Source organism: Lynx rufus, unplaced genomic scaffold, assembly GCF_022079265.1.
Source record: "Lynx rufus isolate CCGP_SWC_20201006 ecotype Redwood Valley unplaced genomic scaffold, mLynRuf1.p SCAF_11, whole genome shotgun sequence".
NCBI classification, from domain to species: Eukaryota; Metazoa; Chordata; class Mammalia; order Carnivora; family Felidae; genus Lynx; species Lynx rufus.
In genome coordinates this window covers 58,323,468-58,348,510 of record NW_025814825.1, presented here as the reverse complement: position 1 = coordinate 58,348,510, position 25,043 = coordinate 58,323,468, and the positions used below count along the sequence as shown (strand labels likewise).

Genomic DNA, 25,043 nt, shown 5'->3' with positions numbered 1-25,043 from the left:
AAAAAAGAAAAAAAAAAAAAAAAAGAAACCCAGAACAACAACAAAACACAAATGACTCCCAACTGGTCACACTATGAGAGAACACTTACCCCCCCCTCCCCCCCTCACCAGAGGCATGCGGTCATCCAGACCTCACACAAGGAACTTCTTCACCATTTCTGCTGCAGAACACTCCTCAGCAGAAGAGAGGCCTTACCTCGACCCATCATTCTTTCTGAAGTTTTTTATTTGTAAAATTGATGGGAATGGGGATGGGGACAGTCCATAAATCTAGAATTCTCTCTGTATTTTCTTTGGTGTACATAAAATGAAAATATGATGTATCTAGATGTTCATGCTACACTCATTTGAATTTCAGCAGCTGAAGTTTATGGAACACATTCGCTAATGGATGCTGACACGTGGATATTACTGGCTACGTTATTGACCGCACTAAGAAATGAAATAATAGAATTCACTCAGTTTTCCAGGTATGCACTGAAGCACAACAAAGTATGTTCAAAAGCAGACTGCACCTTGCTGCTAGAGATGCCTTTGGGTGACACTTGTCAAGTTCCCGAGCATGACACTGGTATCCCAAATGACCAAGGCAGGAAACAGCACACCGCACCTGATCACAGATGATTCGACGACACTCAGCTCTGTATCTGAGACCACAGTCTGGCGGGCCATGGCCTCTCGGGTGGCCAACTGTTTCTTTCTCAGGCTCTTCAAGTTGTGAGATGGTGACCACTCCTGGGAAGCAAAGACAGGCACACCTAGAAATGCTCAGTTTACTTCAGTCAAAGAATCCTTCCAGAACAGCTGGGCCTGCTCGCCACTGCCTGGCATCACTTCTTATTACTGCACATGAATTCACAATTTGTTCTGAGGTTTTATCTGTTTACACAAAGGTTGAATGAATGCATTTTAATTAGTGCTTAAGGCAGATTTTAATAGTCTACCTCTTACCTCCTTCTACCTCTAATCTTTAATGAGAGCTTAAGGTTGAAGAGTTTAATGGCAAACTTCCGAAAGGTCTAACTTTTTGGTGCTTTCTTTTTCTTACAAAATGAAAATAATAAATATAATTATGGGATTTCCTCTTCCCTACTTCTACCTCTCCCCTGCAGGTGCACAGGGAGAGATTCGTGTTCCTCCAATCATGGCCCACTGTCATCCACAGATCTACCTCAAATCTCTGATTTTATTTACTTATTCTTTTGCATTCCCACCTATTCTAATGCATTCAATCTAATATCCTCTCATGTGCACAGATTCTTCATGGTAGTCATTTTCCATGCATGTATTTGTACCTTAGATAAATAGGACCGCGTCCTATCCTGCCCTGTTCCTAACTCTTCTCATTTAGCACAATCTAAGTCCCACCTCTGTGTCTTCTGCATGCTATACAATACTCCATGAGTGCATCCGCCAATTTTTAGTCTCTCTGTTCTCTCAGCAAAGGATACCCAGACTGCCTCCAAACTCTCACGACAAATAACACTGCAGTCAGTACCCTCACAGAAGCTCCTTTGTGATCAGGGGCTGAAGAGCTGGCACACAGGGGATGTCTGTCTGCCCAGGGGCAGTCGGTCTGCTCTGCAGAGCGCCTCACTGATCTGCTTTCCCACCAATAGTTGCATAAGGATTCCTGTGTCCCATACCACACCCGCATCTGGTTTCCCAGTTTTTGCTAGTCTAAGAGTTATACCATGGTTATTTTATTTTGCCCATCTTTAAAAACAGATGAGTTTGAATCTTTCTTCATATGCTTCTTGGCCTTTTAGGTTTCTCCACCAACCGCTCCCGTCCTGCGGCCATCTTCCACGGGGGTTCCTGTCCTGTCACTGTATAAGTGCAGGACTTCCCACGATCCCAACCCCCTACAGGGATTAGTTGGTCCTTTGTTGGTTGCAGACACCGGTAAATTTCTTTTTCCAACTGGTCTTCTATATTTAACTTTGACATTAGTGTCCTTCATTGAATAGAAAGCATCAATCTTGACATAATTAAATGCATGAATTTTTCTTTTTTTGCCTTTTGGTTTGAGCTTCTATTGTCCTTTCCTGCTTCCAGGACACAAAAATATTCTTCTTTGTTTGACTATATTAATCTTACAGCTTTACATTTTTACATTTAGGTCTTTAATCCTGGAGAGCCCACTTCTGAATAGAGTATTAGGTAGAGATCCAGTATTTTTCTCCATAAAGTGAGACCACTTTCCCAATACTGTCCTCCACTTTTTTCAAGGCTGAGTTAGCTGTTATGATTTTTATCCTTTCATAAATCTTTTGGAGTATGTTTATCATGTTCCTCAAAACATCTAAGTAAAATTGTAATTGGAATTCCACCAACGTAATATTATCTTAACCGAACCAAGAAAGTAAGAGTTATCTCCAGGTATTTAGATCATCTTCTCTTGAACACACATTTTTAACAAGAAAATACATGGCAGTAATGACTTCAATTCGAGCTAAAGAAAAATACCCACCACACACACACACGCCTATGTCCTTCACGCATGAAGAACATTTAGTTCTTCAGCTGGAACTTACCAAAGCAGTCACTGCAGGGAAGTTTTTGGACATCTCTCTCAGAATGGTACAAGTCCTAACATCCCATAACTCCAGGGGTTTATCTTTGAATACAACTGCCAAATACTGCCTAAAATAAACAAAATTACTAAATAAGCCCCTTATTGCAAGATTTTCACCATAATACATATAAAAAGTTGAGTAAATCAGAAAACTTGGGGCGCCTGGGTGGCGCAGTCGGTTAAGCGTCCGACTTCAGCCAGGTCACGATCTCGCGGTCCGTGAGTTCGAGCCCCGCGTCAGGCTCTGGGCTGATGATGGCTCAGAGCCTGGAGCCTGTTTCTGATTCTGTGTCTCCCTCTCTCTGCCCCTCCCCCGTTCATGCTCTGTCTCTCTCTGTCCCAAAAATAAACAAACGTTGAAAAAAAAAAAAAAATTAAAAAAAAAAAAAGAAAACTCACATGACACATTCTAAATACAGACAATATAAATTAACATTTAGTTCTCATGGTTAATAGTCATAAGAAGGTAAAACCCTAAGATGACCTTTGAGAGCCATACAGCCAAACTTACGTAAGGAGCCCAGCTCAGAAGACAGAATAAAAAAAGGCACAAGTTCATATCCTGGTGAAACAGTTTATGGTAATATGGTAACCCTCCCAAGATTTAATTTTCTGGCACGTGACATGAGAATACCCCTACCTAACCCAATGAATTGGTATGAGGATTATGGTAAAAATTAAATGAAAAAGTAAAGGTTTTCATAAAGTTTCTATCATGCTGACACTGAGGAAATGTGAGAGTAGAAAGATCCCTACATTCAGTGCATCCAAAGACTTATGTTCTCTTGCTCAGGACAAAGTTTGCCACTTGATAATTATGTGGCCTCAGACAAACCATGTAATCTTTTGGAGTTTTAGTCTACTTATCTTTGTAATGGTGTTAATAACACCTGTCTTACCTCCCTCACTGAATGCTCTAAGAATAAAAAGGGGGAGAGGAGGGGAGAGCGCACACGAATTAATTTTATAAACCATGATGGACTATACAAATGAAATATGTTACACTTTTTACTATGTCTAACATAAAGGCATCTAATGGCTTGTATGTAAATAACTAATATAAGACAAAATCGGGTGAATGCTATAAAGATTCACTACGAAAGAAGAGATTTACTTTGACAATCAGGAAATGGCATTCCAGGCAGAGTTACAAATGTGACAAATGGCCAAGACAAGAAAGGACACAGAGCGGGGGAATATGCTACCTGAGATGCAGAACGTGCGACAGCAATCATGGTGAGAAAGACTAAAGTGTGAATTTTGGATCACATTACAAAAGACTTAAAACACTTGAATATGTCAGACTAGGTTATAAAGAGATTTATCTTGCAGAGAATAGTTGATCACTGAAAGCTTTAGGATAGGAGGGATAGTGATCAGTTGTTTTAGGTGTATTAACTTAGCAGGTGTATATAGAGTCAAGACTGGCTGGAAACAGGAGAGACTGGAGTCTAAATAGTTTAACTGAACAATTCTGAAAACTTTCAGTCTCAGGACTCCTTTACATTTTTAAAAGTTATTGAGGACCTCCCACAAAGAACTTTTATGTGGTTTATAACAATTGACATTTTGCATATTATAAATGAAATCTAAGAAATTAAAAACTATCCTTATTAACTCATTTTAAAGTAAAAAAATAGAAAATAGCAAGGTGGTAGATTTCAACATAAGTCACATTGATGATTACATTAAATAGGAATAATTTAAACACTGTCATCTGAAACACAAATTACCAAATAGAAAAACAAGCCCGGACTAAATGCTTTCTAGAAGAAATCAACTTTAAATGTAAAGACATAGGTAAGACACAAGTAAAAGGAAGAAAAAGATACACCATGCAAACTTTAGTCAAAAGAAAGCAGGAGTGGCTATAGTAATCAGACAAATCCGATTCTGAATAAAGAATAGGACCAAAATAAAGAGGATATTTCATAATGATAAAGAAGTCAATTAATCAAAAGGACATAATAGCAATACCAAATATGCATGTACCCAAGAGCAGAGCTTTAAAATATCTAAAGCAAGAACTCAAGTTCTTTAAAAGAAGAATACATCCAGAACAAAGTTCATTTCAACACTCACCTCTCAGTAATAGAGAGAAAAGCTGGCAGAAAATCTGTATGAATGTGAGACTTGAATAACCACAAACCAATCTTTTCAAGTGCATATGGAACATTCACTAAGACAGACCACATTCTGGGCCACATAATAATCACATTAAATTTATAAGGACTAAAATAATATAAAATATGCTCTCTGACTCTAATCAAAATCATAAATTAACAGAAAGATATCTGGCAAACCCCTAAATATTTTGAAATTAAACAATGTATCTCTAAATACCCACAGAAATGTTAAAGTATAAGGGCGCCTGGGTGGCTCAGTTGGTTAAGCGTCCAACTTCAGCTCAGGTCATGATCTCGCAGTTTGTGAGTTGCAGCACTGCATCGGGCTCTGTGCTGACATGACAGCTCAGGGCCTGCTTCAGATTCTGTGTCTCCTTCTCTCTCTGCCCCTCCCCCCGCCCAATCTGTCTCTCAAAAACAGACATTAAAAAAATTATTATACAGTGAATTAAAAGAAAACTCATCACATCAAAAAGTGTAAGGTACAGAAAAAGTAGTGCTTATGTAACATTAAATGCTTATATTAAATTTTAAAGAAAAACCTTAATTCAATCATCTACAGTTCCATCTCAAAAGGGCGAAAGATTTATACGATCTGAAGAGAAACCAGAGTATACAGTTCTATCCTAAGAAACTAGAGAAAGAACATATTAAGCCCAAAGTAAGCAGGCAAAAAAAAGATACCTATGGCATTCGATGAAACAAAAACTAGAAAACCGTAGAGAAAAATTAAAGAAACTAAACGAGTTTTTTTGAAAATATCAACAAAACTGATCACTGTAATTCACTAATATCAGAAATGAAAGAGCCATCATTCAGGTGAAACAGACATTAAAAGAATATCATGAACAAGTTTTAATCAATAAATTCAACAATTTCATTGAAATGGACAGATTTCTTGAAAGCCACTACCAGAGTTCATTGGGGAAAAACAAAAAAAACAAACCCTAAATAGTTACATATTGATGAAAGAACTGAGTATGTATTTAAAAGCTTTTCCACAAAGAAAGCTCTAGGCCCAGGTGGGTTCCCTGGTGAAATCTTCCTATTTAAGTAAGGAATAATACCAATTCTACACAAATTCATCCAGAAAAAAAGAAGAGGAGGAAATATTTCACAACTTGTTTTACAAGGTCAACGTTACCCTGATTCTAAAACCAGACAAGGATATTACATGAAAACTAGGTCAGTATCTTTCATGAGCACAGATGCAAAAAATCCTTAATAAAACATTAGCAAATCAAACCCAGGAATATACCAGAATATTAGCAAATCAAATGCAATAATATATCATGACCAAGAAAAATTTATCCTAGGGATGTAAAGTTGGTTTAACATGAAATAGAGGTCCATGTAATTCACCATATTAGCTGACCTAAAACAAAAACCACCATCATGGTGATGTCCATAAATGCAGAAAAAGCATCTGACAAAATCCATCACCTACTCAATACAAAGTTTCAGCAGACTAGGAATAGAAAACTTCCTCAATCTAATAAAGGGCACCTACAAAACATCTACAACTAACATTTTACTTAATGTTGAAAGACTGAACACTTTCTCCGTAAAATCCAGAAACAGAACAAAGATGTCAGTTCTCATCATTTCTATTCAACATTGTACTGGAGGTCCTACTCAGTACAGCAAAGCAAGGGGGGGGAAAAAGGCCCATACTCCAGAAAATAGAGATATAGAAGTGTCCTTACTGGCAAATGACAGTGAAGTATGTCTATATAGAAAATAGTACGGAATCAACAAAAATGCTACTAGAAATATTACTGAAAGATATTAAAGCTGTAAATAAGTGGAGAGAGACACCATGTTCATGAATCCCAAAACCTATTAAGATGTCGATTCTTCCCCACATTGATCTATGGATTCAATGCAATCCCAATCAAAATCCCAGGAAGCTTTTTTGGGTAAAATTGATAAGCTAATTCTAAAATTTATATGGAAATGCAAAGATCCTCATAAAGCTAAAGCAATTTTGTTTTTGTTTTTTTTTTAACGTTTATTTATTTTTGAGACAGAGAGAGACAGAGCATGAACGGGGGAGGGGCAGAGAGAGAGGGAGACACAGAATCGGAAGCAGGCTCCAGGCTCTGAGCCATCAGCCCAGAGCCCGACGCGGGGCTCAAACTCACGGACCGCGAGATCGTGACCTGAGCTGAAGTCGGACGCCCAACCAACTGAGCCACCCAGGCGCCCCAAGCTAAAGCAATTTTGAAAACTATTGTGGACAGCTTACTCTTTCTTTTTTTGTTCTTCTGATTGGTTTTCATTCAGTCTCTATGTTTAATAATCTTGCTTAACATGTATTTTCTCTTGGAATGAAAAACTCAAAACTTACTAAAATTAAAATTATAAAGAAAGAAAATCAGTTCTTTCACTCAACAAACCCATGCTGAGATAGAAATGCATAAGAATTTCATTAGGTAACAAATAACATCTTCTTAGTGGGTGATAGGTATTTACAATAGAGCTATAGCAGAACAAACAGATCACTGGTTTTACCAATCTAATGAAATGTTATCTCATCTTTTTAAGTAGAAATTAAAAGCAATAGGGGTGCCTGAGTGGCTCAGTTGGTTGAGTGTCCAACTCTTGATTTCAGCACAGGTCATGATCTCACAGTTCATGGGATAGAGACACGCGTCAGGCTCTACATTGACAGCACAGAGCCTGCTTAGGATTCTCTATCGGTCTCTCAAAATAAATAAGTAAACATTAAAAAAAAAAAAAAGAAATTAAAAGAAATAGCAATTTAATTTTGTGATCAAAATATTTTCTTGGATAGAGCTGCATAGCACCATTTATTATCATTAAGAAATTCTATACGTACACTTTCTTCAAGAGTAAAAGAAATTTTTAAGATTCCATTGTGATAACACTAGATTTCTTTTGGTTCATACTTACTTCAAATGAGATACTTTAATCATTTCGATGGGTGACTCATCATTGCCTCGTTCACCGCGAAAAGCAATGCTCCTACCTTTATTGCAAATATTAAAGAAAACGTAAAAAACCAGATGTAAGATGTAAGATGTAAGACACAAGAACTTATCCACACCAATGGAATCTGATCTGGGCTGCCTCTACTCTCCCATTCGTTCTTCCACTTGCTTCTAAGTTGTTTCAATTACTCTAAATTTAAAACATATTCTTAAAAGTATTACAAGTTAAAGACAAATTAATATATTACTTGTATTCAAATATCTATTTTATACGAATATATTTTCCTTTGTTGTAGAGTTTTTTGAATACCTTCGGTGGTTTCTTACAGTTATATTTTAGAAATTAAGAAATCAATTTCTAAAGTTTCAATGCATTTATGGTAAAGGAATTGTCTACTATAAAAACTACTGGTATATTTAAAGTAATATAAATATTTTCATGCTCACAAAACTAACTAGTGGGGAAAACACTCTCTAAATTGGTACTTAAGTTTCCTTGTCCCATGAACAAAGCTCAACTGAAAGACTTTGACATGTTCCTGTCAAAAGCTCTCTACGCACTGAAATTGGGGAATGATAAGAATTAGTTAACTGCCAAAGAAGCTAAGTGGTTTTCTGTAATTAAAAAATGCAAATTCTACTTTATGTTGGAACAAATATATTTTAATAACTTTCTCACATTTGTATTTACATTAAACAAAAGACAGAAAGTAATCAAAGACAAGTGAACGCCTGCATGCCTCCCTCCTCCCCAGTGCCGTCAAATGAGATCTCCCTCTTCTTATCTGCCAAACACCCCACATCCTTTCCTCACTCTGCTGGTCTGCTGCCCTCCTTTAGAAGACAAGACTAAAAAAGTCAATCATCTATGAAGTCAAATATCCCACTTAAGCAAGTCAGTAACTATGACTTAGAAATTTGTTAGTGAAAAATAAATACGTGAAAGAAAGATTTTAAGTTAACTAACAGTCTTGAACTTGAGCTGACTGGGGGGAAAAAATGGGAAAAAATGAATGACACTAGAAAACAGCATTTCACCCCCAGGCTACCATGTAATTAGAGAAACCCCAATCTGGGGGCAGGGTTTACTAGGCAGGCCACTTCCAATGAGACCAGAACACCGAACTGATTCCAGTGCGGCTAATTCCCTGAGGTTTAGTAACATACTCTGATAAGTAAGAACAACCATACCCTGGAGATACATACGGAGAATACAAGGAAACAACCATATACTTGATTTACCGCACACCCGTATCTTAGGGTTAAACCATCTACATATATATTCTCATTGCCACACCATTTTAAAGAAACTCAGGACTATTTTGTTAAGAATTCTATTTGAAATCATGCATGTGCCATAACATAATTTGAAACTCTCACCTTATTCTTTCTTCAAGTTCTTCATTTTGAGATTTACTGGGTTGTAGGTTTTTAAACAATTCTGAACAAGTTACTTTACTGGAATGTTTCCTATTGTAGTCTTTAAACTCCCAAATTTCCCTATTCAGTCAGCCAGAGACTACCAAAAGTTTTAAATATGAGCACTTAACAACAATCCTTACCTACAAATTTATAAAGGTTTTCCTACAAAGGCCAAAAGTTATAAAAGAGAATCTAATAAAGCCTAATACAAAGATTTATTTTAAAACTGTACTTCTGGGGGCGCCTGGGTGGCTCAGTCGGTTGAGCGTCCAACTTTGGCTCAGGTCACGATCTTGCAGTCTGTGAGTTCAAGCCCCACGTCGGGCTCTGTGCTGACAGCTCGGAGCCTGGAGCCTGCTTCAGATTCTGTCTGTCTATCTCTGTCTCTGTCTCTCTGTCTCTCTCTCTGCCCCTCCCCCACTCATACTCTGTCTGTCTCTCCTTCAAAAATAAATAAAACATTAAAAAAATTAAAAAAAAATAAAACTGTATTTCTGGTTATCTATAACAATGTACTTAAAAGTATAACTGATACCGTATTTAATTATGAATTTGTCTGTTCAGGTTAATGGTATGCCATTTACCATGCATTTATGTTAACATAATTTGCATACAAACAAGTCTTTCTAGGGCAATTACTACAGACAAAACAACAACAAAATGAATATACAAATACAGAATACAAGAAAAAAACTCCAAGTTGAAAGAAACTTTTTTGGAACATGTTTTATAAATAGCAACATCTTTGATCAGTATGAAAAACCATTTTCAATCCTTTAATAGACTAAATACACAAACCTGTTGGAAGATCAACCAGCTGAAGTTCATTTCTCACTAATCCCATATTGTTCGGTGTTGAAGTAGCAAAGGAAAGAAAACCAGTCAAACTTGTCCATTCGATACCCCTAAAGTGAGAAATTAAATAAAGTTTAGTGAAATAACCTTTTTTGTTCCTAAGACCTAAATTTTCAAGTTAATTAAAAAATAATAATATTAGGGGCGCCTGGGTGGGTCACTTGGTTCATCTCAGGTCAGTTGGTTCACCTCACAGTTCGTGAGCCTGAGCCCCAGGCTAACAGCTCAGAGCCTGGAGCCTGCTTCGGATTTTGTGTCTCCCTCTCTCTCTGCCTGTTCCCCCAGCCCCCCACCCTGCTTTCGCTCTCTCTCTCAAAAATAAATAAACGTTAAAAAATAAAAAAGAATAATATTAACATGACCTTTCATTTGAGCCTAATTACCATACATTTCCAATATATGTGAAATTATTTCCAATTAAAACTTTATCTCCAAATGAAATGATAAGATAGTTCAGTTACCAGGATTCATAGCAGCATTAAAATGACTATTAAAATGTGGCAAAGGAGAGAGTCACTTATCACAGTAATTTGCAAGAATTCCACTGCTTAAGAAAGAGTGGTACGGAAATATTCTGAGCAATCTCTATCAAAGTTAACACCAGCATTCTTTCACAGGGCTAGAACAAACAATCCTAAAATTTGTATGGAATCAGAAAGACCCCAAATAGCCAAAGCAATCCTGAAAAAGAAAACCAAAGCCTAAGGCATCACAACTTCGGACTTCAAGCTGTATTACAACACTGTAATCATCAAGACAGCATGGTACTGGTACAAAAACAGACACATAGATCAATGGAACAGAACAGAGAACCCAGAAATGGATCCACAAACATATGGCCAACTAATCTCTGACAAAGCAGGGAAGAATATCCAATGGAAAAAAGGACAGCGTCTTCAGTAAATGGTGTTGCGAAAACTGGACAGCGACATGCAGAAGAATGAAACTGGACCACTTTTTTACACCATACACAAAAATAAACTCAAAATGGATGAAAGACCTAAACATAAGACAGGAAGCCATCAACATACTAGAGGAGAAAACAGGCAACAACCTCTCTGACCTCGGCTGCAGCAATTTCTTACTTGACATGTCTCCAGAGGTAAGAGAAATAAAAGCAAAAACGAACTACTGGGACCCCAAGATAAAAAGCTTCTGCACAGCAAAGGAAACAATCAGCGAAGCTGAGAGGCAATTGACAGAAGGGGAGAATATATTTGCAAATGGGTTAGTATCTCAAAATCTATAAAGAACTTACCAAACTCAATACCTAAAAAACAAATAATCCAGTGAAGAAATGGGCAAAACACATGAATAGACAGTTTTCCAAAGAAGACATCCAGATGGCTAACAGACACATGAAAAAAATGCTCAACATCACTCACCATCAGGGAAATACAAATCAAAACCACAATGAGATACCACCTCACACCCGTCAGAATGGCTAAAATTAACAATTCAGGAAAAAACAGGTGTTGGCAAGGATGCAAAGAAAAAGGAACCCTTTTGGGGCGCCTGGGTGGCGCAGTCGGTTAAGCGTCCGACTTCAGCCAGGTCACGATCTTGCGGTCCATGAGTTCGAGCCCCGCGTCAGGCTCTGGGCTGATGGCTCGGAGCCTGGAGCCTGTTTCCGATTCTGTGTCTCCCTCTCTCTCTGCCCCTCCCCCATTCATGCTCTGTCTCTCTCTGTCCCAAAAATAAATAAACGTTGAAAAAGGAACCCTTTCGCACTACTGGTGGGAATGCAAACTGGTGCAGCCACTCTGGAAAACAGTATGGAGGTTCCTCAAAAAATTAAAAATAGAACTACCCTACGACCCAGCAATTGCACTACTAGGTATTTATCCAAAGGATACAGGTGTGCTGATTCAAAGGGGCACATGCACCCCCATGTTTATAGCAGCACTATCGACAATAGCCAAAGTATGGAAAGAGCCCAAATGTCCATCAACTGATGAATGGATAAAGAAGATGTGGTATATATACACAATGGAATATTACTCGGCGATCAAAGAGAATGAAACCTTGCCATTTGCAACTATGTGGATGGAACAGAGTGTATTATGCTAAATAAAATAAGACAATAAAATAAAATTAAAATAAAATAAAATAAAATAAAATAAGAAATAAAAAGATCGTTATGATTTCACTCATATGTGGAGTTTAAGATACAAAAGAGATGAACATAAGGAAAGGGAAGCAAAAATAATATAAAAACAGAGAGGGAGACAAACCATAAGAGATTCTTAAATACAGAGAACAAACTGAAGGTTGCTGGCGGGGTGATGGGTGGGGGGATGGGCTAAATGGGCAGGGGGCATTAAGGAGGACACTTGTTGGGACAAGCACTGGGTGTTATATGTAAGTGATGAAGCACTAAATACTATTCCTAAAATCATTACTACACTATATGTCAACTAACTTGGATTTAAATTTTAAAAAATTTTAAAAAATTGTAAAAAAAACAAATATTCTGAGCCAGACTGCTTTTAAAGTTGGGTACACTGAAGAATTTCATCAAATTTCCTAGTTGGCTAGGAGGCAGAAATTCCTGAAGCAAACAATTTGAACTTAGCTGTTAGATTTGGAAGCGGCTTACAGTTCCAAATGGTTTATTAATTAGAGAAAAGCACAAAAGAAAAATCTCAAAGAAATGAGAAGACAGCAACCTGTCAACCAGAGGCCTGGAAGTCTCCTTTATGGGGACTGACAGGAGGTGAATCCACAATTTCTCCCACTGACATCATCTGCAGAGTGCTACCACCATGGCTTATAGAGAATGGAGGTGGGGGCAGGTGGGGAACCACAGGACAAGTGCACGGTCAGAATCATAAGAAGGAGAAGGAGAAATTTTGCACTACTGCCCTACCTTGGTTACAAGGTCATAGAGGCTGGCTGGGAGGGACGTCTAACCTTTGTCCTATATGCAACTGCTCATCAGCATTTATGGGACAATTGTTGTTTAACAACATATCATCTATGACTGCTTTCCTGATATAATGACAGAATTGACTAGCTGTGGTAGAAATTTTATGGCCTGCAAAGCCTAAAATATTTACTATCTGGTCCTTTAGAAAAAATGCATGCTAACCCCGATCAAGTTTATCCATATCTACTCCAATTCGAAAGCTATTGTTAGATTTAGCATTACATGCTGTTTCCAACAGGTCTCTCATTTGCGCATGAAGATATGATGGCTTCCTGCATCATATCCAAACTCCTATGTAACTTTCGAGGCCATCCAGCCATTTGCTCATCCTACCAAATTTATCTCTCAATCCTCTGAATCTTGTCTGCTACTTTAACTACAGTAACTTTCCTTACTGACCCCTGTGTATCCACCGATTTGCCCTCCTCAGAGGGGCAAAGATGGTCCCAAAGGAGCTGAAAATAATATTTGTTAAACCAAGGAACTGCCATAGTTATCAAAGATTATAACTCTTTAAGTGTACAATTGTGCTGAAACACTCAAATCAGGCGCTTAAAACTGAGTGCCTTTAAGAACTTCTGTGCCTTGAGGGCGCCTGGGTGGCTCAGTCGGTTAAAAGTCCAACTTCGGCTCAGGTCATGATTTCACTGATTTCTGAGTTGGAGCCCCAGTCAGGCTGTCAGCACAAAGTCTGCTTTGGATCCTCTGTCCCCTTCTCTCTCTGCTCCTCCCCCTCTCATGCACACGCTTCTCCCTCTTTCTCAAAAATAAACATTAAAAAAAAAAAAATGGGGCACCTGGGTGGCTCAGTTGGTCAAGCGTCTGATTTCGGCTCAGGTCATGATCTCACAGTTCGTGAATTCGAGCCCTACATCGGGCTCTGTGCTGACAGCTCAGAGACTGGAGCCTGCTTTGGATTCTGTGTCTTCCTCTCTCTGACCCTCCCCCATTCATGCTCTGTCTCTCTCTTATTTCTGTCTCTCAAAAATAAGTAAATGTTAAAAAAAATTAAAATTAAAAAAATGTCCATGCTTGGCCTGAAAAGACCTCTCTCCTTCCCTCTTCAAATACTACTTGAGTTCAAATCCTGGCTTCAGCACTTCCAGCTCTGTGCTCTCTCTACACCTTACCTGTTATTACTGCAGGAATAATAACACTGTGTACATAAAGAATGCCTGGCACACAGTAAGCGCTGCATGTATTAGCAATTACCATTATTATCATTACTATTCTTATTTCCAGATCTAAGTCAAGCCCTATTTTCTTCGTGAATCCTCCTCATTTACTAAACTCAAACCACACCTATACTGAATACAATATAAATCTGGTTAATCATTCACTGAAAAGCCTCATTGTCTCATGCTTCTCTTTCCCTTCTCTAACACGTCACAGTACTCATTAAGTTTCTACTTAGAGTGAACAAAAGAAGTGAGAAATCATCTTGGACTTACGGTGCTTTGTAAGTCTGGCAGCTTTGAGCAGATCTGTTCATCGACAAACCTAAGACACACTCTCCAAGGCTCGTTGCTGGCTATCTGAACACCTATGCTCCAGCAGTGATGCCATGACCTCTGGATACCAAGAATCCCGGTCCCCCTTCTTCATTCATTATTTTTACAGAGGTACCTGTGAAGTACCCAGTGTGTACCCGTGACTGTGCTAGGTGCTGAGAGTACCGCTGTGACATGAGTCAGGCCTTCTGGAGCTTATGATCTAGCGGAAAAAAAGACATTACATAAGTGTGTTCTCGATTCCTTATTACAAAAGACAGTGGGACGGAGTTCCACAGAAGCTTGTAAGAATCACACAGAATCTGGTCTCTGGGGCCTGCCGAGACCCAGAGGGCAAACAGGGTGCTGCCTGAAAGTCTAAACAACTTGAGGAAATAGTGCCACTGGCTGAGAGACACTGCCCTGGGTTGTACTCTTTGAAGGGAAGCACCACACCATGCCCCTCCATGTGACAGGCACTCAGTACGTTCTGTCGGATTAAATGAAGGATATCCGAGGAAAGCCAGCGTTCCTCCTTATGACTGTACCACACGCATTCGGCCTGTTTTCCCCACTGTTTACAAGACATCCCAGTGCTGAGCGTAGAAGAGAACACGGAGTGGCTGCTTACTAGTAATCAAGCACTGTGAGCTTGTTGCCTTTGAGCAGAGTCCAGCAGCAGCTTTTCTATCTGATTCCTACTGATCAACTGAAGAAAATAAAAATCAAGTTGGACTTCAAAGAAAACTAGATAAGGGCGGGATTATTTCTCAACAGAAAAGAATGAAAACTCTTGTCAAACAATAGCGAGCACCACACTGCTCTCAGGATTAGAAAGTTGCTGTCTGGGTTTAATTACACACTGAGCTCTATTAAAAACTCCTAAGAAGAGCAGTTCACTTTCTGACTCAATCTAGGATGGTTCTGCTGGGATTAACCAGCGAACAACTGTAACCGTAGACTCTGTCACTAGGGCCTGCTGCAGAGGCTACTTCTTGACACTTAGGTGACTGGCAGTCATGGGGGTGGGGGACACCCACCTTGGGAAGGCCTTGAACTTCTACAATGCCAAGAAACTAACTTGTGCAAAATTACAGACAAAACAGAGATTATTATTTTACTTTCCAAAAATCACTCAATTTGCTCAAAGTAATAGTCAGTCAACGTTCTGAAAGTCATATAAACCGCTGTTGTAGTAAGTTTTGACACTGAAAATGGTATTGTGCTTTATTATTATAAATGTAGCCTACTGGACAAAGGCACAAACCAGTAATCTAAAAAAACCTGCATGTACTACTTATTTACTCCTAGGTTTCCTCCCCTGGACATAAGCATCAAGGTTTTGTTTACAAGAATACAGAAGATGCTCAGTACCTATCAGTAAAGCATAACTGGCTAAAACATCATGGCTTTAATTTTTTTTTTATGTTTATTCATTTTTGAAAGACAGAGAGAGAACACAAGCAGGGGTGGGGCAGAGAGAGAGGGGGACACAGAATCTGAAGCAGGCTCCAGGCTTCAAGCTGTCAACACAGAGCCTGATGCGGGGTTTGAACTCACGAACCGTGAGATCATGACCTGAGCTGAAGTCGGATGCTTAACCGACTGAGCCACCCAGGCGTCCCAAACATCATGGCTTTAAAACAGCACACAAACAACTACCTGCAGTTAGGCAGTCCCTCCCTGCCTGTGTGTGTGCATAAGATTCAAGTTTTGTAAGAGCAAGTGGTTTTTAAAACACATTTAGTACAAAGTAAAAACAACTTTCTAAAAGTTGGCCTAAATGTGCATATGAATATCTAGAATTATTAGGTTTATTGCTAATAAGTTCAGCAATTTTTGTAACACATGTGTGAAATTTTCATAATGGTTTTTAACTGTAATACTATAATTGCATTAATAGAAACACAAAGATGGAAGGATTTTAGCATCCTCCTACACGTGATCTCTGGATATAAAATGTGAGTTATTTTCAAAATGGCAATTAAAAAGGAAAATTCATATTAAAAAATGGAGGGGTGTCTGGGTGGCTCAGTCAGTTAAGCGACCGACTCTTGATTTCGGCTGAGATTATGATCTTACGGTTTGTGGGACTGAGCCCCACATGGGGGCTCTGCACTGACAGCATGGAGCCTACTCGGGATTTTCTCTCTCCCTCTCTCTCTGCCCCTCCCATGCTCGAGCTCTCTCTCTCAAAATAAATAAACTTAAAAAAAATGGAGCACATTTGTGTGATCATTCACAAATCAGCCTGAGTAGCACATCCATTATTTGGTATTCCAAGTAACACTTTATAATTCAGCATCACTCAATAACAAACATTATCACAGCATGTGTAAGTCATGTACTTAGTGACATATACCACATGACTAACCCAGGATAACAAATCTCGTTTAAAACCAATAGCTTGATCCCTCCAACGGGTCTGCCTCCCTCCTGGTGCCGCAGGGCCCCTCCTACAGCGGACCACCAAAGGCAAAGCGAGCTGAGCCTGCCCCTCCTGCCCCTGTGCACCTTGCAGATCCACCCCGGCTAATACGCCAGATCCCATCCAAGCAGCACCACAAGCCTGGCAGTGTGCAAGTAGCCCAGACAGGGGCCACACCACTCCACAGTGAGTCCTGTCTCTGGGAGAGGGGAAGCTAAAGTACACACCAGTCGGACTGCGGCCCCAGCAGTGGGCTGGGGACAGACATCAGGTCTGATTGCGGCCCCGCCCACCAACGCAAGTAACTCCAGACAGCATAGAGGAACAGCCCTGCAGTTCCGCGCCACTCCAGGGACTATCCAAAATGACGAAACAGAAGAATTCTCCTCAAAAGAAACTCCAGGAAGTAGCGACAGCTAACGAACTGATCAAAAACGATTTAAGCAAGGTAACAGAAAATGAATTTAAAATAATAGTCATAAAATTAATTGCTGGGCTTGAAAAAAGTATAGAGGACAGCAGAGAATCTATTGCTACAGAGATCAAGGGACTAAGAAACAGAAAGGAGGAGCTAAAAATGCTATAAATGAGCTGCAAAATAAAATGGAAGCGACCACAGCTCAGATTGAAGAGGCAGAGGAGAGAATAGGTGAATTAGAAGATAAAATTATGGAAAAAGAGGAAGGTGAGAAAAAGAGAGATAAAAAAATCCAGGAGTATGAGGGGAGAATTAGAGAACTAAATGATGTGATAAAATGCAATAATATACGCATAATTGGGATTCCAGGGGAGGAAGAGAGAGAGAAAGGTGCTGAAGGTGTGCTTGAAGAAATCATAGCTGAGAACTTCCCTAATCTGGGAAGGAAAAAGGCACTGAAATTCAAGAGGCACAGAGAACTCCCTTCAGACGTGACTTGAATCAATCTTCTGCACGACATATCATAGTGAAAATGGCAAAATACAAGAATAAAGAGAAAATTCTGAAAGCAGCTAGGGATAAACATGCTCTAACATATAAAGGGAGACCAATGAGACTAGTGATGGATCTATCTACTGAAACTTGGCATGCCAGAAAGGAATGGCAAGAAATCTTCAATGTGATGAACAGAAAAAATATGCAGCCAAGAATCCTTTATCCAGCAAGTCTGTCATTTAGAATAGAAGGAGAGATAAAGGTCTTCCCAAACAAACAAAAACTGAAGGAATTCATCACCACTAAACCAGCCCTACAAGAGATCCTAAGGGGGATCCTGTGAGACAAAGTACCAGAGACATCGCTACAAGCATGAACCCTACGGATGTCACAATGACTTTAAACCCATATCTTTCTATAATACTGAATTTAAATGGACTAAATGTGCCAACCAAAAGACATAGGGTATCAGAATGGATAAAAAAACAAGACCCATCTATTTGCTGTCTACAAGAGACTCATTTTAGACCTGAGGGCACCTTAAGATTGACAGTGAGGGGATGGAGAACTATCTATCATGCTACTGGAAGTCAAAAGAAAGCTGGAGTAGCTTATATCAGATACTTATATCAGACAAACTAGACTTTCAATTAAAGGGTGTAACAAGAGATGAAGAAGGGCATTATATAATAATTACACGGTCTACCCATCAGGAAGAGCTAACAATTACAAATGTCTATGCGCCGAATACGGGAGCCCCCAAATATATAAAACAGTTAATCACAAACATAAGCAACCTTATTGATAAGAATGTGGTAATTGCAGGGGACTTTAATACTCCACTTACAACAATGAATAGATCATCTAGACACAGGATCAATAAAGAAACAAGGGCCCTGAATGATACATTGGATCAGATGGACTTGACAGATTATTTAGAACTCTGCATCCCAAAGCAACAGAATATACTTTCTTCTCGAGTGCACATGGAACTTTCTCCAAGATACATCACATACTGGGTCACAAAACAGCCCTTCATAAGTATACAAGAATTGAGATCATACCATGCATACTTTCAGACCACAATGCTATGAAGCTTGAAATCAACCACAGGAAAAAGTCTGGAAAACCTCCAAAAGCACGGAGGTTAAAGAACACCCTACTAAAGAATGAATGGGTCAGCCAGGCAATTAGAGAAGAAATTAAAAAATATATGGAAACAAATGAAAATAAAAATACAACAATCCAAACGCTTTGGGAGGCAGCAAAGGCAGTCCTGAGAGGAAAATACATTGCAATCCAGGCCTATCTCAAGAAACAAGAAAAATCCCAAATACAAAATCTAACAGCACACCTAAAGGAAATAGAAGCAGAACAGCAAAGACACCCGAAACCCTGCAGAAGAAGAGAAATAATAAAGATCAGAGCAGAAGTAAACAATATAGAATCTAAAAAAACTGTAGAACAGATCAATGAAACCAAGAGTTGGTTTTTTGAAAAAATAAACAAAATTGATAAACCTCTAGCCAGGCTTCTCAAAAAGAAAAGGGAGATGACCCAAAAAGATAAAATCATGAATGAAAATGGAATTATTACAACCAATCCCTCAGAAATACAAGCAATTATCTGGGAATACTATGAAAAACTATATGCCAACAAACTAGACAACCTGGAAGAAATGGACAAATTCCTAAACACCCACACACTTCCAAAACTCACACAGGAAGAAATAGAAAGCTTAAACAGACCCATAACCAGCGAAGAAATTGAAACAGTTATCAAAAATCTGCCAACAAGTAAGAGTCCAGGACCAGATGGCTTCCCAGGGGAATTCTACCAGACATTTAAAGCAGAGATAATACCTATCCTTCTCAAGCTGTTCCAAAAAATAGAAAGGGAAGGAAAACTTCCAGACTCATTCTTTGAAGCCAGTATTACTCTAATTCCTAAACCAGACAGAGACCCAGCAAAAAAAGAGAACTACAGGCCAATATCCCTGATGAATACGGATGCAAAAATTCTCAAGATACTAGCAAATCGAATTCAACAGCATATAGAAAGAATTATTCACCATGATCAAGTGGGATTCATTCCTGCGCTGCAGGGCTGGTTCAACATTCGCAAATCAATCAGTGCGATACATCACATTAATAAAAGAAAAGAAAAGAACCATATGATCCTGTCAATCGATGCAGAAAAAGCATGTGACAAAATTCAGCATCCTTTCTTAATAAAAACCCTCGAGAAAGTTGGGGTAGAAGAAACATACTTAAACATCATAAAAGTCATTTAAGAAAAGCCCACAGCTAATATCATCCTCAATAGGGAAAAACTGAGAGCTTTCTCCCTGAGATCAGGAACACGACAGGGATGTCCACTCTCACTGCTGTTGTTTAACATAGTGTTGGAAGTTCTAACATCAGCAATCAGACAACAAAAGGAAATCAAAGGCATCAAAATTGGCAAAGATGAAGTTAAGCTGTCACTTTTTGCAGATGACATGATATTATACATGGAAAATCCGATAGACTCCACCAAAAGTCTGCTAGAACTGATACATGAATTCAGCAAAGTCGCAGGATACAAAATCAATGTAAAGAAATCAGTTGCATTCTCATACACTAATAATGAAGCAACAGAAAGACAAATAAAGAAACTGATCCCATTCACAATTGCACCAAGAAGCATAAAATACCTAGGAATAAACCTAACCAAAGATGTAAAAGATCTGTATGCTGAAAACTATAGAAAGCTCATGAAGGAAATTGAAGAAGATATAAAGAAATGGAAAAACATTCCGTGCTCATGGATTGGAAGAATAAATATTGCTAAAATGTCAATACTACCCAAAGCTATCTACACATTCAATGCAATCCCAATCAAACTTGCACCAGCATTTTTCTCCAAGCTAGAACAAGCAATCCTAAAATTTGTATGGAACCACAAAAGGCCCCAAATAGCCAAAGTAATTTTGAAGAAGACCAAAGCAGGAGGCATCACAATCCCAGACTTTAGCCTCTACTACAAAGCTGTAATCATCAAGACAGCATGGTATTAGCACAAAAAACAGACACACAGACCAATGGAATAGAATAGAAACCCCAGAACTAGACCCACAAAAGTATGGCCAACTAATCTTTGACAAAGCAGGAAAGAATATCCAATGGAAAAAAGATAGTCTCTTTAACAAATCGTGCTGGGAGAAATGGACAGCAACATGCAGAAGGATGAAACGAGACCACTTTCTTACACCATTCACAAAACAAACTCAAAATGGATAAAGGACCTGAATGTGAGACAGGAAACCATCAAAACCCTAGAGGAGAAAGCAGGAAAAAACCTCTCTGACCTCAGCCACAGCAATTTCTTACTTGACACATCCCCAAAAGCAAGGGAATTAAAAGCAAAAATGAACTATTGGGACCTCATGAAGATAAAAAGCTTCTGCACAGCAAAGGAAACAATCAACAAAACTAAAAGGCAGCCAGCGGAATGGGAAAAGATATTTGCAAATGAGTTATTGGACAAAGGGCTAGTATCCAAAAGAGCCCACCAAACTCCACACCTGAAAAACAAATAATCCAGTGAAGAAATGGGCAGAAAACATGAATAGACACTTCTCTAAAGAAGACATCTGGATGGCCAACAAGCACATGAAAAGATGCTCAACATCGCTCCTCATCAGGGAAATACAAATCAAAACCACACTGCAATACCACCTCACGCCAGTCAGAGTGGCTAAAATGAACAAATCAGGAGACTATAGATGCTGGAAGGATGTGGAGAAACGGGAACCCTCTTGCACTGTTGGTGGGAATGCAAACTGGCGTAGCCACTCTGGAAAACAGCGTGGAGGTTCCTCAAAAAATTAAAAATAGACCTGCTCTATGACCCAGCAGTAGCACTGCTAGGAATTTACCCAAGGGATACAGGAGTGCTGATGCACAGGGGCACTTGTACCCCAATGTTTATAGCAGCACTCTCAACAATAGCCAAATTATGGAAAGAGCCTAAATGTCCATCAACTGATGAATGGATAAAGAAATTGTGGTTTATATACACAATGGAATACTACGTGGCAATGAGAAAGAATGAAATATGGCCTTTTGTGGCAACGTGGATGGAACTGGAGAGTGCTATGCTAAGTGAAATAAGCCATACAGAGAAAGACAGATACCATATGTTTTCACTCTTTTTTTTTAATTTTTTTTTTTCAACGTTTATTTATTTTTGGGACAGAGAGAGACAGAGCATGAACGGGGGAGGGGCAGAGAGAGAGGGAGACACAGAATCGGAAACAGGCTCTGAGCCGTCAGCCCAGAGCCTGACGCGGGGCTCGAACTCACGGACCGCGAGATCGTGACCTGGCTGAAGTCGGACGCTTAACCGACTGCGCCACCCAGGCGCCCCAATATGTTTTCACTCTTGTGTGGATCCTGAGAAACTTAACAGAAGACCATGGGGGCGGGGAAGGGAAAATAATGTTAGAGAGGGAGGGAGCCAAACCATAAGAGACTCTTAAAAACTGAGAATGAACTGAGGGTTGATGGGGGGTGGGAGGGAGGGGAGGGTGGGTGATGGGTATTGAGGAGGGCACCTGTTGGGATGAGCACTGGGTGTTGTATGGAAACCAATTTGACAATAAATTTCATATTTAAAAAAAAGAAAATAAATAAACATTAAAATAAATAAATAAATAAACAAATAAACTGAGATAAAATTAGTTTGCCATGGCTTTATAAAAAAAAAAACTAATAGCTTGCTGATAAACTAGCTATTGAGTCTTTATTAAAGATTTCAGTGTTCAGAAAAAAATGAAAATGACCTGATTTTCCAGAAGCAGGTATATGAATCCCAGATCAGTCAACATTTTTATCTTGTTGCCAAAATGTGTGCTACATGCATTTTTTTAGCTGGAGATGTAGCCCATGTACTATAAATAAAGGTCAGTTCTGAAGCCTGAAACGCCCAGGTTAAATTCCATCTACTGTTTCACACATTACAATACTGAGTTTTTTCTGTAAAATGGGAATAAAAATAGTGCCTACCACATAAAGTTGTAGTGGGGATACAATGAAATGGTCATGCAAAATATTAGCACTTAACACAATCCTCAGAACACGTTGTGATTAAATGGAGAGTCTGACTGGCTGGTGTCACCCACAGAAGGAAACACTACACAAAGGCAAGGGTGAAAGGGAATGTCAAGAGAAGAAATGCAGACAAGAAAGGGAGAGAGCAGGTATTAGCAGTGGCAGAAAGGTCTACCAGAAGAAAAGACGAGCAAGAGCCTGAAATGGGCCAAACTCAGACCTGTGTCACTGCACCCGACACCCTAGTGATTTCTAAAGACATTACGGCTCCACGGAAAGGTATTTAAGGGGCTGCTGGAGGGCACAGCATAAGGTGGCAACCAACAGTCATTTGAGCTGCACCACAAACAACACTTGAAGGCAATGTAAGCTTTTCTGGAACTTCCTTCCATCACAATCAGAAGTTGTGATACTTAAAGGGTTAACCCTTCCCCATTCAGAAAACACAATTAGTCAGAATAACGTGTTCACTAAGGGATCATATGAATTTTAACATACGCGTGAGACCTATAATTATATAAAGTACAAAGGACAAAAAATAGCCTTTCTTATGTTTGTTAAAAGATCAAAAATGGTAGAAATGTGATAAATTTATATTATACATGCATAACTTCACAATCCATCTTTGCTGGGGCAAAGAAAAGCAGTCATGTCATCAACAAAAGCAGCTATCTGGGCGCCTGGGTGGCTCAGTCGGTTGAGTGACAATCTCACGGTTTGTGAGTTCGAGCCCTGCATCGGGGTCTGTGCTGACAGCTCAGAGCCTGAAGCCTGCTTCAGATTCTGTGTCTTCCTCTCTCTCTGCCCCTCCCCCACTCATGCTCTGTCTCTGTCTCAGAAATAAACATTTCCAAAAAAATTAAAAAAAAAAAGCTACGGAGCAGATAATGCGCGCACATTAAAACAGGAAGCAACCTTCTTCCCTCAGACATCTCTGAATGCACAGAACTCATAAAACACATCACCTCTCAAAATGAAAGAAGAAATGCCATACAGTTTGGTCCTTTCCTCATGGTGTTGAAACAAAAAACAAATCAGATTTGTTAATAGTTAAAACAACTTGATTCAAATTTTTCAGGAATAGTCTTACTGATGGATCTCTATAGACATGAAAAACAAATAATAGAAATATGAACAAGGAAACGCAGTGATATCTAGTGAGAAAATATCCTAGACTGTAGAAATAAGATGCAGCCATAAAAGGTAGAAAGAAAATTTCCCACTGCATAATACCCTTTCACAAAGCAACAATTAGTGCTCAGCCTTGATTAACATAACCATTACTCTAAACCTGAATAATCACTGTTCAAAGTTTCCAGGCAAATAATCACCTCTGCAGAGGATTCAATGTAGAAAATTCTACCAGAACTTTTTTCCAGTATTCTTATATTTGTGATGTCAATGTCACAACGACATACTCACTTGACTTCACATGAGTGGACGCTTAACTCTTTGTGCAGCAGCCCACTGGTGAGATGGTACACCAGGACAGAACCATTACCTGTACCTATCGAAATGATGTAAAAGAAGGGTATTAATCTAATGGGAGTTCCAGATCTTTCCAACAAGTCTTTTCTCAAGATTTTCATCATTTTATAAATTTACCTTTTCTAAAAGGAACCCAAGCGATGAGTGAAGAAAGAGTTAATTTCTCTGTCTTCTCTCTTCTCAAAAAATCTTACGTGGTCTGAATCTTACCTAAATCCAGGGATAGGTTTTTACAGAGTAAAGACTTCAAAACTCTAACTCAATACACACAGGATTTGAAGAAGCATTTTGCTGAGCTTTTTTATACATGAGAACTCATACTTTCTGAGATTTGGAGTGTTTACCATATAGCTGGTCCTCAAAAAGGCAACCTAGCAGAACTCATTAAGCAGGACTTTTGCATTCTTCTTTACAAAGATTTTTTTGTTTTGTCTTTTACATTACATAAATCATAGAGATGGTCAAGTATGGCGGTTCACTGTGGATTACAAGCCTGAGGTCAAGCTCTGGCTCTGTCTCACAGTCTTACAAATCACCTACCTATACTAATCTGTGTTCTTATTCCCATAGAAAATCTATGTGCTGGAGAGTAAATTAGAAGACATATTTTAAACACTTAGTATAGTACCTAGCACAAACTAAGTACTATTTCTGTTATCAGTGTAATTTTGGTTTATAGTTATTATTATGCCTAATGCTTTTCATGGTCTCACGTAGTGTGTGTGTCTAAAATTTAATTTGAAGGGACATGGCCATACTTAAAAAAG

General features: G+C 39.0%; 1 protein-coding gene across 2 annotated transcripts in view; it reads right to left on the bottom strand.

Moving 5' to 3' along the window:
• The window catches only part of WDR11 (WD repeat domain 11), a 69,305-nt gene that overhangs the window by 23,128 nt on the left and 21,134 nt on the right, over positions 1–25,043 (bottom strand). For both annotated transcript variants that reach the window (XM_047073541.1, XM_047073542.1), the window contains exons 11-15: positions 24,211–24,295; positions 9,879–9,985; positions 7,621–7,696; positions 2,538–2,646; positions 611–735 (exon numbers count right to left, since the gene is read on the bottom strand). In XM_047073541.1, the coding sequence (XP_046929497.1) occupies positions 611–735; positions 2,538–2,646; positions 7,621–7,696; positions 9,879–9,985; positions 24,211–24,295 (502 nt within the window). The remainder of the gene's footprint in view (positions 1–610; positions 736–2,537; positions 2,647–7,620; positions 7,697–9,878; positions 9,986–24,210; positions 24,296–25,043) is intronic.